The 19,111-nt window shown below is 41.6% G+C and overlaps 1 protein-coding gene across 1 annotated transcript; it reads left to right on the top strand.

The window, feature by feature from the left end:
* Positions 1-1,720: 1,720 nt before the first annotated feature.
* On the top strand, positions 1,721-17,642 carry LOC111968332 (ovarian cancer G-protein coupled receptor 1-like). The gene is made up of 2 exons (XM_023993828.2): positions 1,721-1,929; positions 9,434-17,642. Exon 2 carries the CDS (start codon positions 9,540-9,542, stop codon positions 10,629-10,631), a length of 1,092 nt encoding a protein of 363 aa, XP_023849596.1. The 5' UTR covers positions 1,721-1,929; positions 9,434-9,539; the 3' UTR covers positions 10,632-17,642.
* The last annotated feature ends 1,469 nt before the right edge of the window (positions 17,643-19,111 follow it).

The raw sequence follows: 19,111 nt of genomic DNA, 5'->3' as shown, positions 1-19,111 counted from the left end.
TTAACTATACAGCGTACAATGACATTCTATGCGCTTCTGTGCTTCCAACTTTGTGGCAACAGTTTGGGGAAAGCCCTTTCCTGTTTCAGCATGACAATGCCCCTGTGCATAAAGCGAGGTCGATACAGAAATGGCTTGTTGAGATTGGTGTGGAAGAACTTGATAGGCCTGCACAGAGCCCTGACCTCAACCCCATCAAACACCATTGGGATGAATTGGAATGTCGACTGCGAGCAAGGCCTAATCACCCAACATCAGTGCCCGACCTCATTAATGGTCTTGTGGCTAAATGGAAGCAAGTCCCCTCAGCCAATGTTCATTCATCTAGTGGAAAGCTCTTCCAAGAAGAGTGGAGGCTGTCAAAGCAGCAAACGGGGAGAGAAACTCCATAATAATGCCCATGCTTTTGGAATGAGATGTTCGACGAGCAGGTGTCCACATACTTCTGGTCATGTAGTGTATTTCTGTTACTGTGTTACTATGGTTTGACCATTGTCAAGGTAATATGTCACCATCAGGTTAAGAGATGTCTGTCATGTCATTGTATTATGGGCAGTTACACGGTAATGGTCCCTTTTTCACTTTAAAATGTATGCCAAGCAAAAGCCATTTGATTGCAAAGTGTATCAAACCATACACTATATGCAGAAGTCTACTTTTAACAATTGTCACTGAAAATGTTACTAAAACACATTTTACTTGAGTAACAGTGCAGATGCAAAGTTTCATAACAGAATGACAGTAAAACCCAGTAACAGGACATCATGGGTCGTTGATCTGTACTCTGAATAATTATGAATGTCCCTCCCTTCATTATATTTAAATGTTTGGGTATTATTCTACACACTAGCTATTATTATAATGAGCTCGATCTCCAAACAAGACCAAATTTGGTTGGTCCAAGCTAGACTAAATCTGTACCAATCATAGACGTCTATATTTCACAAGTTTGGACATCACAGTACATTAGTCGAGTTCAGTACAGTAGAGCACAGTAAAGAGTATAGTTCAGTTGAATATATTACATACAGTACATTACTCATGTGTGTTCTACTGTACTGAACTGAACTATACTCTACTGTGCTGTACTATGCTCTACTGCAACGTGGTTTGTGACTTATGAAGGCAAATCATTAATGCAAAATTAATTATAAACGTTATTAGTTTTCAGGGGCCTTTACTTAAACATTGTGTTTTGATGCATTTCTAATACTTTTAAATACTTTTTATAGTAGTTTTTTTTTTTTTACCTCTTTTCCATCGGTGTGCCCAGAAATCAAAGCCTTTTGCCAACCATTTCTCATCCTAAATATTAGGAATAAGAAAACTTATCTATGCCTTCATTTCACAAAAATATAGACTCTTCACTTTCATTTGACATCAAATTTGATATACTCATATAAACTTGGTGCTCTTTGGTACCTTTTACATGAAAATTACCTTATCCTTTAACCATACAGCCACTGCTGAATAAGCGCTAGACCCACCCGTGCAACTGACGCAAGTTTAAATATGACCAGAGGGTCGTTTGCAACATTAATCGCATGAATAGACACACAGGCTAGGGTTGTGGTGTACTGGAAAGGGGGAAGGAAATTACTCTGAATGATGATATAGTTCAAGAAGATATGCTGACAAAATAAGGCACTAGCGAAACCAGCATTGGGGTTTCTCAGAATCTGTTGGTCTGTGGCACTGAGCCCTATAAAGCCTTAACCACCGTGCCCTCCCGTCTCTACCGCCAGATGTGAACAGTGCCAATTTCGTGCTACAGCAGCCTTACTTTCGGATTGGTCAATAACCAAGCGCTTGGTTCTTCAAAGCACTGAGAGAGTTACTACGGAGAAACCTAGCGAGTTACTACCGAGAAACCTAGCGACTCTCACCATCAAAGACCGCGAACAGCCTATTTCAAGGGGCGTGGATAAGGTAAAATCATATCTTTAGTATATCGCTAATTATTGGCGTTAGTAGCTTAATTAGTCTACTGTATAGTGTAATATAGCCTGTTCATTGCGGCACTACCAATGTATTTCGAGTTTTTGAATAATGTGTAGGCTAAGCCTTGGTGGATCTAATTTTTTTTTTTTTTTAAGTATTGTTTGAAATGTACTATTATAGTTTCTCAGTGCGCTTATTTATCTTTGCAAATAATTCCTAAATAATGTGCTATTTGCAATTGTACAGTAGGCTTTCCAGTGTTTGGTGTCTGAGGGAAGTAGCCTAGATTGTGTATTATATAGCCTGCATTTGCATGTTTCCTATAAACGCCTTTTAAATACAGTTCTCCTATTGAACATCTTTACAGTAGCTTACTTAATGGGAAGCGCATGGTGTTGTGTACCGTAGGATAGCCAGTGGACAAGAGTTCTGCATGGAGACCAATGCGATTAACAGGTGCAAGATTTTGGAAAGGATTTTGTATATTGTTGAGTGAGTAATATCAATAACAGTAATCTCTTTTCTAGCTTTAAAAATAATGAACATAGGCTGCTGTCCTCGTTGGGGACATTATTCTAAAGTATTTTTTATTCTGGGTGGTATTAGGCTATATTTTAATATTTTATCATTGTCCAATATTGGAGTATGCATCAGATTCTGCTCAACTGGTGGTGGAATAAGTCTTTTTGGGAGTTCAGCACAAGAGTACTAAGTAGGTTAAGAAGTCAAACAGAGGAAAAGAAAATATGCCGATGCATATTGGAGCTTCTCAGTGGGCCAAACCATTCCCCCAGTATCTCTTAGTGGGCCAAGCAATGCCCTCAGTTTCTCTTAGTGGGCCAAGCAATGCCCTCAGTTTCTCTTAGTGGGCCAAGCAATGCCCCTCAGTTTCTCTTAGTGGGCCAAGCAATGCCCTCAGTTTCTCTTAGTGGGCCAAGCAATGCCCTCAGTTTCTCTTAGTGGGCCAAGCAATGACCTCAGTTTCTCTTAGTGGGCCAAGCAATGCCCTCCGGTGACAAAAGTTGGGTACCACAGAGCTGCCAGTCTTCATCTCCTGTGGCATTGGTCTATGAATGAATAGCTTGGCTGGCATTGAGCTATGAAGTGATTCAGACTTTGTCTCCTACACACACAATCCCCAAATGACTATTTAGAAAGGAAAGTAGAGACTGCTGAAATTAACCAGACATGAAGTGGATCTCAATACTCATTGGCAACTTACAGTAGTGATTTTGTAACAGACTTAAGAACGCACCGTAAAATCAATCCACAGCTAGCTTGAAATGTCACCGATGGAGCTATCCTATTAGTACATTTTGGATAACTCGAACAGTTGGTACGTTGTCAAGGAGGGTGGTAACTTGTGTTAGCGAATCAGAGGTCCTGGGTTCAAGCGTCGGTGTGCGCCGAATCAGAGAGTACTGCTTCCTCCTAAGTAAGCAATGCACGGTCATTTACAGTGGTGCTGTGACCTAGATCTACAGTTGCACTCAGCTCAACGCTGGGGTCCCTGTTAAGGATGTTTGAAGGATGAATGTAGCACATGGGGATGTGTGAAACTTAATCTTCAGCCTGAGGTGTCCTCACCTGCTCCAGCGAATAGCTAGTGTTTCGTGAGACGCAGACTGGTAAGAAGCTTCAGGAGAGCGGTCACTTGTTCTAGCAAGGCAGAGGACCTGGGTTCGAGCTTCGGTGTTAGAAGAGTCAGGAGGAAGTGGTACTTCCTAAGCAAGCAGCGTGAAATCCTTTAAACTCTCAGTAAGATATTAGCTCAAGGTCTGATTGTGCTGTAATGTTTGTATTCTGCTGATTTATTGTTCAGTCTTTATTGGTCTGGTGCTGGTAGAGAAAGTTATGGTATGCACTTACAGACTCCTCTTTCTGACCATAATGTCAGCCACATCCTGCAGAAAGGACAGGGAATGTTGTTATTGATCTAAAATATTAATACTAGGAATCATCCTAATACAATATCAATCAGTAGCTAATGTCCTCGTAAACCAATTATGATTTGGTACTGTACTTTTGCCCAATGGGATCACACAACAAAGGACTAATGTGAGTGTACATTATGATTATAATGAGGATGTGGTAGTTATAATGACCAACTTGTTGCCTGGTACACCTGTTGCGCTCTCTGCTTCTCCTCCACGGCTCTGTAATTGCCCCTGATGGGATATATAAATCTGTATTTAATTGAACTGAATAGAACCAGAGAAGGATATAAGCCTGTGGAACAGGCATGGGCCATGTTCCAATATCCACACTAGCATAACACTTCAAATTAGAATGCATTACCAATACAGTACATTGCTTTTTTCAAGTGGTATGCTGGTGTGGGTATTGGAAGAACTGTTTTTGGTTCCATGTAGAACCATTTCCACAGATGGCTCTACATGGAACCCAAAATGGTTCTACCTGGAACCAAAAAGGGTTATCCTATGGGGACAGCCAAAGAACCCTTTTGAAAATATTTTTTCTAAGTGTATAGTCTTGCGTGTGACAATACAGAATGACCACATGTTGATGCTTTACTTGATTTCTCATGGTTTGTGTCTGAAATGGGACCCAATAGGACTCTGGTCAAAAGTATTGCACTATAGATGGAATAAGGTACTATATAGGAAATATGGTACATTATACAGGGAATGAGGTGCTATTTCAGACACGTACATAATTCCATGTCAGACGTGATTAGACTGAATTAGCCCAGATAGGACAGATGTGTTATTCCAGGCTTGTCTTCATTGGAAAGAGATGCTCATTACATGCTAAGGGTCCACTGGGAATTCCAGGACTTGTTGTGAGATGGACCTGCCTGTCAACAACATCATCAGCCTCAGCACCTCTAGGGGTTGGCTGTTCCTCGACTACAGAGATCTGCTGTATGAAATAGGGAGCACAGGTTAAACAAATATTTGTTGTGTTCAGCACAGTGTAGTTAAGCGTTTTTTGCAACCAAATGTGTGTTCTAAATGGCTTCACGTTTCCTGCCTACTGAACACGCCCGTGGCTACACATCAGTTTGAGTGGGGGATGGTTTATGGCTTTGTGTTGATCCAAATCTCCATCTGCACATGGGCATATTTAGACAGGTTATATGAGGACAAAAGTTATCGCAGAGTAACTGATGGACATGTTCATTTTGGAATAATATCACAGTGTAGGAACGACCTGAGGCTAATGATGCGTTTAAATATTTAATCACTTCATTCTTGAAAAGTAATGTTGATTTGAGACAAACTCCTTGTTCTTCATGTTACTACTCCAGGCATGAGTACAGTACATCTTGACCACAGGGGGAACTTTATCAAATGTTGGTCATGTGACATACACTATCTTGCTTGTCCTGTTTCCATGGTTACCGTGCTGTCCTCCCTCTGTTGACTATCTTGTATTTCTGATATACAGCCACAGTAGTTCCAATTTAGTTTGCCACGGTTACATGCTTAGGGCTGTTGGCAGACTCACTAATCACCTGGAAGCAAGGCCTGGCCAATCAATACATGTAGTCCAGGCCAGCTAGTAGAGTGCAGACCTCACCGATCTCTGCCTGTGTGATAAAGCAGAGGATAATTTCACAAAGAACAGCAAAAGCTCTTGGGAAATCACACCAGCTAGTGTGTGTAATTCATCATGCCTGAACATCGCAATGCCCTGTATTTTAATGCTCACACACTGAATGTTTTAGTGTTGTTACTAGTGTAATTAAACTGTTACTACACAGGCATAATATAAGTTTATTAGGTTTGTTATTCATGTGTTAATGTTTTACAAAAGAGCATATGGCTTCCCTGAGAAGCTGTGAAGTTTTGACAGGGTCTAAGTAATGTTGAGATCTTCTCTGTCTTGCAGGCCTTTTTGTGGAGGGCTAGTCTGAGATAAAGTTGGGCAAACTGTTCCCTGTACTCTCCTCCGTCCTCCTAAGGTCACTCACAGCAACACAGAAGAATCACTCTAATTGGAGGTCTGGAGTTATTAAGTAAAGCTTGCCAATAGTTGCATCTGTAACAGGATACTGGTATGCTACACTGCTCAAAAAAATAAAGGGAACACTTAAACAACACAATGTAACTCCAAGTCAATCACACTTCTGTGAAATCAAACTGTCCACTTAGGAAGCAACACTGATTGACAATAAATTTCACATGCTGTTGTGCAAATGGAATAGACAAAAGGTGGAAATTATAGGCAATTAGCAAGACACCCCCAATAAAGGAGTGGTTCTGCAGGTGGTGACCACAGACCACWTCTCAGTTCCTATGCTTCCTGGCTGATGTTTTGGTCACTTTTGAATGCTGGCGGTGCTTTCACTCTAGTGGTAGCATGAGACGGAGTCTACAACCCACACAAGTGGCTCAGGTAGTGCAGCTCATCCAGGATGGCACATCAATGCGAGCTGTGGCAAGAAGGTTTGCTGTGTCTGTCAGCGTAGTGTCCAGAGCATGGAGGCGCTACCAGGAGACAGGCCAGTACATCAGGAGACGTGGAGGAGGCCGTAGGAGGGCAACAACCCAGCAGCAGGACCGCTACCTCCGCCTTTGTGCAAGGAGGAGCAGTACTGCCAGAGCCCTGCAAAATGACCTCCAGCAGGCCACAAATGTGCATGTGTCTGCTCAAACGGTAGCAGCAACGTATGGTGTGTGTTAGGAGAGAGTCATGTGAATAGAGGCACTGCAGATAGTGCTGATGACTGAACTCACCACCAGTGATGAACTGGTCTGTCCGAACCACGCATGAACAAGGGAATCTATTCGGAGAGCCTGTTTCTGTCCTGCCCTTGACTTTGGTGCAGGTCATGTGAGTCTCTTCGTCGCAAAACTCCCTGATCTTGTCAAAAAGATAAGTTTGTCTAGCTGTGTCCAGTCCAGGTGGTGATTGTACAGGCAGACCATCTATGGGAGGGAGGATGTCAGCTTTGCTCAACAGCTGAAACCTGGTCCCGACTGAGTCCGAATGCTCGTTGGCGACAACACCAGTCTCCAGTGCATCGAAGCTGTAAAACAGGAAATAACAAAACAAATTGAAAATGCATTACAACCTTGCATGACATCAATTCACCTCCCAAGTTTAGATAAGAAGAATAACCTCATGCAATGAAAATGATATTCACCTGAAGTGCTGGTACTGCTTGATCTGTGGCAGCAGCCTGAAGTACGGAGTCAGGTGTTGTTACCAGCCATAGCTTTCCAACAGCACCGTACCATCCTCCAGTCCAACCAGGTGTGGGATGTTGACCCCTGTCACAGTGCTGGTGTTGTTTAGAACAGCAATCTCAGGCAAAAGTGTTCACTCTGGTCTTTCTACAAATGTATAATATCTGAAACTGTAGCTAGACTCTTAACTGTATACATGGGGCTCCCGAGTGGCGCAACAGTCTGTCACTGCATCGCAGTGCTAGAGGCATCACTATAGACCCTGGTTCGATTTCATGCTGTATCATAACCGGCCATGATTGGGAGTCCCATAGGGTGGCGCACAATTGGCCCAGCGTCGTCCGGGTTAGGGTTTGTCTGGGGTAGGACGTCATTGTAAATAAGAATTTGTTCTTAACTAAAATGATTAAATAAAAATGAACGCTTCACGGCAGACTGCAACCCCTTTCATTAAATGAGTTTGATTTGTACAGCTTACTTGGCCCGTTGTGTCAAGTCACTCTGGTTCACACTGACCGTGTGCAATGGCATAAGAATCGTCCTCCTGAAAGTAGTCCATCACTGACCTTAGTCGATAGCGCCTGATAAATTCAGGGGATCAATGTTATTGGGAGCAGTAGCAACACATTTGCAGTTCTCCATGGCTAACGTTATATCTTTCGGGGAAAAAACTGCAGTAGAAAGGATTGCACATAACGAGCAGCTAATTTTATAGACAGAAGATGCTACACAGCAGACCAATCTGAAACTCATCTCTCAGGATGTCCAGGCCATTCATTATCTCAGCCAATCATGGCTAGCGGGAAGGTTCCTGACTTTTTTTTTCTGTAGCTAAACCAACTAGGCTCGTAATTTAACTTTAACTTTATTCGTATTTACACATGACATACAACTTTGTTATTAAGGCACATGGTTAAATAAAGCATGAAAGTTCAAATGTTCCAGAAGGCATTTCTGCCCAAAAATGCATACAAAAAATATATAAAAAAGAAAAGTTCAAATGGCTCTCCTGTGAAGTCGTAACTTGCGACATACGCCTAGTTTCCTGAAACTAGTCACATTTTAGGATGTGAGTAGCTAATTAGATTGTCACAGTCTGCTGCTAAAGCCTTGTTCTTAGTCCATGCATTACTATATTACTCTATCAAAGAACTCTCATTGTATCATTTTGATTTCAGGAAGTCAATGACAAAACATAAATCCTCGTGACATTTTGTTGTTTCTTCTTCCAGACACTACGGTGTCCAACATACCGGGACGGTTGTTGCTAACGTGGGCTAATGTGACTAGAATGACATAAGTAACAGCAAACCTTCCAGAACATACACATGTCTTTATATGGGCAAAAAGCTTACATTCTTCTTAATCTAACTGCACTGTCCAATTTACAGTAGCTATTATAGTGAAAAAATACCATGCTATTGTTTGAGGGGAGTGCACAACAACAAAAAACCTTTACCATGGCAACTGGTTTGATATATTCATCTCAAGGTAAATAATATACTTACATTCAGTAATCTTGCTCTGATTTGTCATCCTGAGGGTCCCAGAGATAAAACGTAGCATAGTTTGATAAAATATATTTTTATATTCAAATGTAGGAACAGGGTTCTACAGTTTAAACCCATGCCGTCTCTGTGTCCGCACCCACACTGCCAGGCCATCTAGATGTGTGAAAGTTAATGTATAAGCTAATGATCCATCATGTATGACATTCCTGGGAGTGTGTAAACTTAAAATGTTGTATTACCATATCATTTTTGTATGTTGTCTGTAGTTATGCACTTAAATGTATCAATTGACCAGTTCGGCACATTTGGGCAGACTTGATACAAAATACTGTGCAGTATTGCAGTGCTTCACTGGATCACTCTGAAACTTTGCACATGCACTGCTGCCATCGAATGGCCAACATCTAAATTGCACCTAAACCCCTATATTACATTATGGCCTTTCTCTTGCATTTCAAAGATGATGGAACAAAAAAAATAATAGAAAATGCATGTTTTTTTTGTTTGTATTATCTTTTACCAGATCTAATGTGTTACATTCTCCTACATTAATTTCACATTTCCACAACCTTCAACGTGTTTCCTTTCAAATGGTATCAAGAATATGCATATCCTACCTTTCGGTCCTGAGCTACAGGCAGTTAGTCATTTTGGAGAAAAAAAATGTCAGATTGTCACAGTCTGCTACTAAAGCCTTGTTCTTAGTCCGTGCATTATTATATTACTCTATCAAAGGACTCTCATTGTATCATTTTGATTTCAGGAAGTCAATGACAAAACAAAAATCGTTTCCTCGTGACATTTTGTTGTTTCTTCTTCTTCCAGAGCTGAGTGAGTGGAATGGCCGGGACTGTCGTTGTTTTGAGTCAAACTCGCTGTGCTGGGCCCCACAGCCTGGTACTGTGTGGGTGCTAACAGAGAGGAACAAAGCATGTGGACCACGTCTGCCATGACAGTCAACATGTCTGAGGCTGACCCAGACCACATTAACTGCACCATCAGCCATGAGATCCACCAGTACCTGTTCTCTGTGGCCTACATCCTGGTTCTTTTGATTGGCGTTCCCACCAATGCCTACTCCCTCTACCATGCCTGGCTTCAGCTGAGAGACAAGAACGAGCTGGGGATCTACCTGCTCAACCTGACCGTGTCAGACCTCCTCTACCTGGCCTCTCTGCCTCTCTGGCTGCAGTACATCTTCCAGGGAGATGACTGGAGACAAACTGAGTGGCTTTGCCAGCTGTGTGGCTTCCTGCTCTATGAAAACATTTATGTTAGTATCGGATTCTTATGTTGTATCTCTATAGACCGTTACCTAGCCGTAGTGTACCCATTCCGCTTCACAGCTTTTCGAAGTATGCGGGCAGCCACGTTGGCCAGTGCCTTCATCTGGCTGAAAGAGATTGCTGTGGGTGTTGTCTTTTTCAAACACAAGGAACTAAGCAGGGACAGCACCAACCAATCGGTGTGCTTTGAGCACTACCCCATGCAGCCGTGGGAGTACCCAATCAACTACTACCGTTTCGCCGTTGGCTTCCTGTTCCCACTAGGCATCCTGTCCGTGTCGTATCTCCGCGTCCTGCGGGCGGTCGGAAAAAGCGTAGGCACGCAAAGCACCCAGAAAACGCGCATCAAGAACCTGGTGACCAGCACCATTGTCATTTTCCTGGTGTGTTTCTCTCCATACCACGTGTTCCTGCTGGTGCGTACCATCTTGGAAAGAGACTGCCCCTTCATAATCAACATCTTCAACTACTACCACGTCTCCCTGCTGCTCACCAGCTTCAACTGCGTGGCCGACCCAGCGCTGTACTGTTTCGTCAGTGAGAGGGCCCAGCAGGGGATCCAACAAGCCCAGGAGGCCTGTACTCAGGCCCTCTGCTGCTGCTGCCACAGGGGACAGCACAGCCCCGTCACAGCCACAGGTACAGATTCCGAGGTGGCCACCTCCAACGAGAACAGAAAAGTCTCAGTCACACTGCTGACATCTAGTAGTAATATTAATAATACATGGGTTTTATGAAGCTCTTTTGAAGGACCTAAAGACACTTGAATAGTAGACTAGGAGCTAGGGTTGGATTTAGATGAGCGAGAAGGTCGGGGAAAAAATACATAGTGACAGGACATTGGACATGAGACATTGGGCAATGATATGATTATGGGCAGTCCCAAGAGCAGTAACATGTGAAGTTCATAGGAGCCCATCAAATTTGCTGTCAAATGAAAGCTAAGAGTCTATATTTTTGAGAAATTAACATATATATACATTTTTCAACCATTTCCAATGCAAAAAATGTGGAATAAGCAAAGGCTTTGATTTCTGTTCAAACAGATAGAAAGTCTTATAAAACATCTACCAGAAAAAGTCTTAACGGTATTAGAAATACATCAAAACCCAGTAATGTTGAAGTAAAGACCCTTCCAAGTAATATCTATATATTTATATTTAGTTTTGCAGAAATTATTTGACGTCTAAGTTTAAGGAATATTGCCTAGTGTCTTGTCACTCTCTTACCAGAAACATTAAGATATTTTCTAATTTCTCTCCCTCATGAGGGAGGATAATGAAAGTTCACATAAGTAACAATTAAAGGTATACCTAGCGATTTAGTGATTTTACTGATAACAATTTGGTTTATGATTTATTAAGTGATTTAAAACGTGTCATTTTGTTACCAAATTGGTAACAGAATGACTGCAACTGAATTGGCTGCAATGGGAGTTCATAGTAGTTACATACCAGGTGGGTCATCTGCTAATGTCCTCCCTTCTACTGGCATACTGTTATGTTCAGCTCATAACTGTTTTCTTTCTCTTTCCGTTGTGTGGCGGTCAAAGCAACAGTGTGAAAACAGTCTGGACAACCCCGCCCTCTCTCCCTGTCTCTCTTCTCTCTCTCTCTCTCCAGTTGAAGTCACTTCTCCTGGTTCTTATTGACACCTAGCCATGACTCTCATGAGCCCTCTCTATTTCCAATTACTGTAACCAGCCCTCTCACCCACTGAGCACCGACAGACACCGGACGTCCATGGACGTGGAAAAGTAGTTTACATTTTGTCAGTCCAAATCTAAACCAATCATAGATGTCTGTTTGTACTGACCTTTACTTTTCTGAACTCTCCTGTACTGGTCTTTTTTCTGAACTCTACTGGTACTGACTTTACTTTTCTGAACTCTACTGGTACTGACCTTTACTTTTCTGAACTCTACTGTACTGACCTTTACTTTTCTGAACTCTACTGTACTGACCTTACTTTTCTGAACTCTACTGTACTGACTTTACTTTTCTGAACTCTCCTGTACTGATCTTTACTTTTCTGAACTCTCCTGTACTGATCTTTACTTTCTGAACTCTACTGTACTGACCTTTACTTTTCTGAACTCTACTGTACTGACCTTTACTTTTCTGAACTCTCTGTACTGACTTTACTTTTCTGAACTCTCCTGTACTGTCCTTTACTTTTCTGAACTCTACTGTACTGACCTTTACTTTTCTGAACTCTACTGTACTGACCTTTACTTTTCTGAACTCTACTGGTACTGACCTTTACTTTTCTGAACTCTACTGTACTGACCTTACTTTTCTGAACTCTACTGTACTGACTTTACTTTTCTGAACTCTACTGTACTGACCTTTACTTTTCTGAACTCTACTGGTACTGACCTTTATTTTTCTGAACTCTACTGGTACTGACCTTTACTTTTCTGAACTCTACTGTACTGTATTTTGGTGCTGTACTTTGTTGTCCAAACATGTGAAACAATGACGTCTATTATTGGTACAGATTTGGTCCGAAACGGACCAATCAAATATGGTCTTGTTTGTCTTGCTCATTAGAATAATAGCCATTGTGTAGAATAATACATTACATTTGTTCTACCTTTGTGTACTTTTTCAGAATACATCACAATGAGGAGAAGGACATTCATAATTATGCACTTCTGTATAGTACAGATCAGGGTCTCGTGATGTGACCATCTGTTTCCGGGTGTTAATCCACTTCACTTACTGTAGTTCAATAACCAAAGTCGATTTTTTTTCAAACTCAAGTTGTCATATAGCTGACACCGATTCTTTCTGCAGACATCTTTGAATCTTAATTTGGAGTAAAACGTGGTCCAAAAAAACTGAGGGAGATTATATTGGCATTCTGTTACCAAACTTTACATCTGCACTGTTCTTCGAGTAAATGTTTTTGTAAAATATTCAGTGGAAATTGTTAAAAGTAGTCCTTGTGCATAGAGCTGTATGTTTTGTAGAACTTTGCAATCAATGGTTTTTGTCTGGCATACAGTCTGTGTCATTCTGTTACAGTGGCCTTGGACATATGACATCGTAAAAGTGTTATAATTAAGGTATAACATATGAATATGATGCTTTTTGTTTTTTAAATTAATGCTTTATACTTTCTTTAACATGTGCAGGACACTTGCACAGGTGATGCTGCCTTGTGTATAAGCCTGAGTTGAAAACTCTCTTGCATACCAAGTTCTTTCTGCAACATTGTCAGGTTTTTATCTTTCTTCACATTATGTAATATTCATTGTGTGTTTTTGGTTTTGGGAGTGACTCTGAATTCATACCACATATCAGCACAGATACGACATATCAACACAGATACGACATATCAACATAGCCTCTTGACCAAACGTATCTCTATTTCCTGTTTGTTTATTTTTAAGTACACTGAACAAAAATATATAAAGTGTTGGTTTCATGAGCTGAAATAAAACATCCCAGAAATGTTTCATACACACAATAGCTTATTTCTCTTAAATGTTGTGCACAAATTTGTTTACATCCCTGTTAGTGAACATTTCTCCTTTGCCAAGATAATCCACCTGACAGGTGTGGCATATCAAGAAGCTGATTAAACAGCATGATCATTACACCTTGTGCTGGGGACGATAAAATGTCACTCTAAAATGTGCAGTTTTGTCACACAACACAATGCCACAGATATCTCAAGTTTTGAGGGAGCGTGCAATTCGCATGCTGACTGCAGGAATGTCAACCAGAGCTGTCATTTTAGAGAATTTGGCAGTACTTCCAACCGGCCTCACAACTGCAGACCACGTGTAACCAAGCCTGTCCAGGATCTCCAGTACCGGCTTCTTCACCTGCGGTGTTGTCTGAGACCAGCCACTCGGACAGCTGAAGAAACTGTGGCTTTGCACAACTAAAGAATTTCTGCACAAACTGTCAGAAACCATCTCAGGGAAGCTCATTTGTGTGCTCTGCGTCCTCACTCGGGTATTGACCTGAATGCAGTTCGGCGTCGTAATCGACTTCACTAGCACGCTGGAGAAGTTTGCTCTTCACGGATGACTCCCAGTTTCAAACGCTGTCTGCCAACGGTACCGGGCACATGGCAGACAGCGTTTATGGCGTTGTGTGGGTGAGCGGTTTGCTGATGTCAACGTTGTGAACAGAGTTCCCCATGGTGGCAGTGGGGTTATGATATGGGGAGGCATAAGCTACGAACAACGAACATAATTATATTTTATCAATGGCAATTTAAATGCACAGAGATACGAGACGAGATGACGAGATCCTGAGGCCCATTGTCGTGCCATTCATCCGCCGCCATCACCTCATGTTTCAGCATGGCAATGCACAGTCCCATGTCGCAAGGATCTATACACAATTCCTGGAGTTGTGAAAATGTCCCAGTCCTTCCATGGCCTGCATACTCACCACAAGTCACCGATTTGAGCATGTTTGGGATGCTCTGGGTCGACGTGTAGGACAGTTTTTCTGATCCACACCCCTACTTTTTTCTTTTTAAGGTATCTGTGACCAACACATGCGTATCTGTATTCCCAGTCATTTAAAATCGGAGATTAGGGCCAATTGAATTTATTTCAATTGACTGAATTCCTTATATATAATGTAACTCAGTAAAATGTTTGAAATTGTTGCATGTTTCGTTTATATTTATGTTCAATGTACACGTAGTTATTAATAGGTCCTCTGGGATTCTTGCTGCTTAATATATGTGAATTGCGCCCAGTTTCAGGGGTACGTAAGGATTCCTCAGCTCAGATTCATAACTGACTGTGTGTGGAGAGCATAGACATACTGTATATACATACATCATTGGTTGAGAGCCTTAAGGGAAGCATCAGCACCGGGTCAAGCTCAGTAGTACCCCAGAGGTCTTGACTTCTGTGTTTAGCATAAGTTGTTCAGTGTTCTCTACTGCACTCTCTTTCCCAGGGGTTTGCCCCTCTTACGGATGTCTGAGTTGGAACTGCCCCATGATGCCCCCATCCCTTTTCCCGTTCCCATGTCTTCCCAGGTCATGTCCTGGCCACACAGCCTGAGTATTTCCAGGTTAAACGACCCACATGGGAACTAACGTAGCTGACCTTTCACACTCTCCACCGATTATTTTCTGCTGCATGTTTTCCCTCCTTACATTAGGAGTTTGGTTTTAAAGTACCACATCTCCCCAGAACAGAGAGAGAGAGCGAGAAATAGGCTTTTCAATTGTGAATTATGCAGTTGTAAATCACTGAAGGATGGACTGGTTGTTCTACAGTCAAACATTGAGAGTTCATAAATCAAAGTATTTCAAAGCAGAATAAGAACCCAGGGGTCAATATATTCACACAGAAGGAGCCAGGGTAACAATATTGTTGACTCTTTTATATAACATTTCACAGGGGCTCTAATGGGATCAAATGTAATTTGTTTAAATGTATGTTTAACCACATCATGAAAATATGAACATAAATCTGTAGAGCAAGTACTGTAACCAATTCATTGGTTTAATGTTATTTTCTCTTGCTGTTTGAGAGATTTGCTTTGTGACCATGCAGTCATGCCTGACGTTAGCAGTGATACACTGTACTCAGTGATGCATGAAATGCCTTCTCACTGCGTGTTTTTCTTCTTCTGCTGAAGTTATGAAAGGAAACAAAGAGGTCATATCAGTTTGGTCTAATCGGAAATATTCTCTTCACATCTGTCTCATATATCCGGCAATACCGCTGCTAATCCGGCACCTAGTGGTTAGCTCAACAAGTAGAAGGAAGTAGAGACGCTGTTGCACCCTCTTGACAAGAGTGGTGATGGTGTTGGTTCATGACAATGTGGACACCGAGGAACTCTCTGATACAGTCCCATTGATGTGGATCGGGGCATGTTCCCTCCAATGCTCCCTGAAGTCAACAATCAACTCCTTTGTTTTCTGACGATGAGGGAGAGGTTGTTGTCATGACACCACAATGCCAGTTCACTTACCTCACTATAAGCTGACTTGTCATGGTTGGCTATCAGGCCTACAATCGTGGTGTCATCAGCAAACTTGATGGAGTTGGTGTCGTGCAAAGCCACGCAGTCGTGGGTGAACAGGGAGTACTGATGACACACCGCTGTGTTGAGTCAGTGTGGAGGAGGTGTTGTGGCCAATCCTCACAGCCTGTGGTCTCCCTGTCAGGAAGTCCAGGATCCAGTTGCAGAGGGTGTCCAGACCCAGGGCTCTGAGCTTGGTGTTGAGCTTGGAGGGAACAATAGTGTTAAATGCTGAACTGCAGTCAATGAACAGCATTCTCACATAGGTGTTCCTCGTGTCCAGATGTGTTACGGCTGTGTGAATAGTGATAGAAATGGCATCTTCAGTGGATCTGTTGTGGCTGTAGGCAAATTGGAGTGGGTCCAGTGTGCCTGGCATGCTGGCCTTGATATGGGCCGTGACCAGCCTCTCGAAGCACTTCAGGATGACATAGGTGAGCACGACGGGACAATAGTCATTTGGGCATGTCACGTTGTTATTCTTGGGCACTGGGACGATGGGGGTCTCCTTAAAGCAAGTGGGCACTACAGCGTGCGATAGGTTCAGTACACATCCCTGTATTCTGTATCAGAACGTAGGCTTGCACTCTTTGAAGTATCGTAGATTGATGCATTGCACTCTTTGTTTATAAAGCCCTCCTGCATAAACTTCCGCCGTACCTTACTTCATTGTTAACAGATGTACGAGATGCCAGACCCTGGCTAACTCTGGAGATCCCTTCAGTTGGGTTGATCTGCTTTTTAGTTTTTATGGAAGAACTTAGGTAAAAATATTTAAGTTCTACTTGAGTAGTTTTTGGGGATATCTGTACATATTTATATTTTTGACAACTTTTACTTTTACTCCACTATATTCCTAAAGAAAATGAACAAATTTGCCTCAAAGACCGATAAGGTCCCTCGGAATAGATTGTCTTCCAACTTGGACATTTTGGAAAACCATATAATACCAAATTCGGTATGTAGGCCCATGCTACATATCTTAACTTAGTTTGAGAAAAGGTAAGGGATTTGTTAAGAGATGGCTGAGTTAGTGATAAAGCAGGAAATCAGATGTTACATGTCTATTTAAATCCTTTGTGAATCCACTTCACAATGACATAACAGCTTGAAACTGTTTAGGGTTACCGAAGACATTACCATGATGAACCATGTTAAGTTTGGCATTGACATATTAAAAAATAAGGAAACTATTAATAGTTCACTTGACGATGTAACGCTAATACTTAAAATAATCATAACCTCTTCTTCTCATGGTCTAAAAGTCTGATCCACTCTGAATTTAATCGTTGTCAATAGTCCCTAAAGAGTTTGAGAAAATAACATTGATGCATTCAAAGATGCTAAAAATACTAAAGAAATCTTCTCATGAACCATAGGATCAAATGACACCACATTTGGAATGTAGGCCTATCGTATGTCTTAACGTAGCTAAGGAATTGGTCAGATTTTACGTGTCCATTTTAAACCACTGTAAATCCACTCTGATCTTGTCCTTTCTGTCATCCTGTGAACCCCATTCATTGCTGCTTCCAGCTATATTTTATGATTGTGTTTTGCTTTTCATGTATTGTTGTGTATTATAACATGCATTTGAATGTGTATATGGATGTGTTGTTAATGTGTATGTTGTATTTTGATGTGTATTGTTGTGCTAAACAGGACTCATCTGGAAAAGAGCCCTTGGTCTCAGCATTGACTCCCTGTCAAAATAAAGCGGGAAAAAAATTGTCATGATGGTTGATGTTTGGAGTTGTGTGGATTCCTCTGTAGAGTTGTTCTCTGGAAGAGAGGGCTTTCATGTAATTTTATCTTATTCAGATCTATGGTTGCAAAAGAAGGGTATATTACTTAAAAGTTTCTAAGTTTACTAGTGAAATACCCACATTTTTTTACTTTTTTAAGGAATCTAGTGGCCCTTTTGGGTACTTCAGATTTTTACAGGTGTCTGTAATTATCGCTGTCCCTCTGTGTGGCCTTATCACATGTAAAATGTATGAAATAATTCAATAAGAATTTCAACAACAAAAAAATGTTAAATATAAACCATCAACTTAGTGAATACCGTTGCTTAGTATTAGGGTTTCAGCATGAAATATCTGTATTTTACTATGTCAGTATGTATTTGTTGTCAATGTTTTGGTGTGAAACTGGTGGCAGTTTTGAAATACAAATAGTTGGAAAAGTTGCAGAGTTAATTGAAAATAATGCCGTTGTTGATTACAAAAACGAGTTGAATCAACTTTGTTTCCATGTCATTTCAACCCCAAAATATTAACTGATTGGACTTGCCAAAATTTATCAAAATAAGCGAATTTTGTCTTTTTTTCACCCAACTTTTAACCTAAATCCAATGATAGGGTTACATTTTTGGTCAATTCCACATTGCATTCACGTTAGTTGACATCTCAACCAAATGTAAATCAAAACTAAACTTTGAACTGACGTCTGTGCCCAGTGGGGAGATGCTTTTCTTTATTAGTTAGGCTATTTTCTGTTATAAACTCGGTGGTTCGAGCCCTGAATACTGATTGGCTGACAGCCATGGTATATCAGACCGTATACCACGGGTATGACAAAACATTTTATTTTTACTGCATTACATTTACATTTACATTTAAGTCATTTAGCAGACGCTCTTATCCAGAGCGACTTACAAATTGGTGCATTCACCTTATGATATCCAGTGGAACAACCACTTTACAATAGTGCATCTAACTCTTTTAAGGGGGGGGGGGGTTAGAAGGATTACTTTATCCTATCCTAGGTATTCCTTAAAGAGGGGGGTTCAGGTTCTCCGGAAGGTGGTGATTGACTCTGTGACCGCTGAGCCTGGCGTCGTGAGGGAGTTTGTTCCACCATTGGGGTGCCAGAGCAGCGAACAGTTTTTGACTGGGCTGAGCGGGAACTGTACTTCCCAGAGGTAGGGAGGCCGAGCAGGCCAGAGGCTGGATGAACGCAGTGCCTTGTTTGGGTGTAGGGCCTGATCAGAGCCTGAAGGTACGGAGGTGCCGTTCCCCTCACAGCTCCGTAGGCAAGACACCATGGTCTTGTAGCGGATGCGAGCTCAACTGGAAGCCAGTGCTTTCCAGTACTGTTGCTCGTAAATTACATTGGTAACATGTTCGTATAAATAGTCATATTATGCGCACCTCAGTGGGGTTTGTGATATATGCCAATGAAACCATCGGCTAAAGGGCTGT

This window comes from Salvelinus sp. IW2-2015, linkage group LG9 (assembly GCF_002910315.2).
Source record: "Salvelinus sp. IW2-2015 linkage group LG9, ASM291031v2, whole genome shotgun sequence".
NCBI lineage: Eukaryota > Metazoa > Chordata > Actinopteri > Salmoniformes > Salmonidae > Salvelinus > Salvelinus sp. IW2-2015.
The sequence above is the reverse complement of the archived record's forward strand: the minus strand, read 5'-3'. Positions and strand labels throughout refer to the sequence as shown.

What these genes read in the sequence shown, in the direction of transcription:
- LOC111968332 (XM_023993828.2), top strand. Translation starts at nt 9,540, where the DNA reads ATGTGGACCACGTCTGCCATGACAGTCAACATGTCTGAGGCTGACCCA.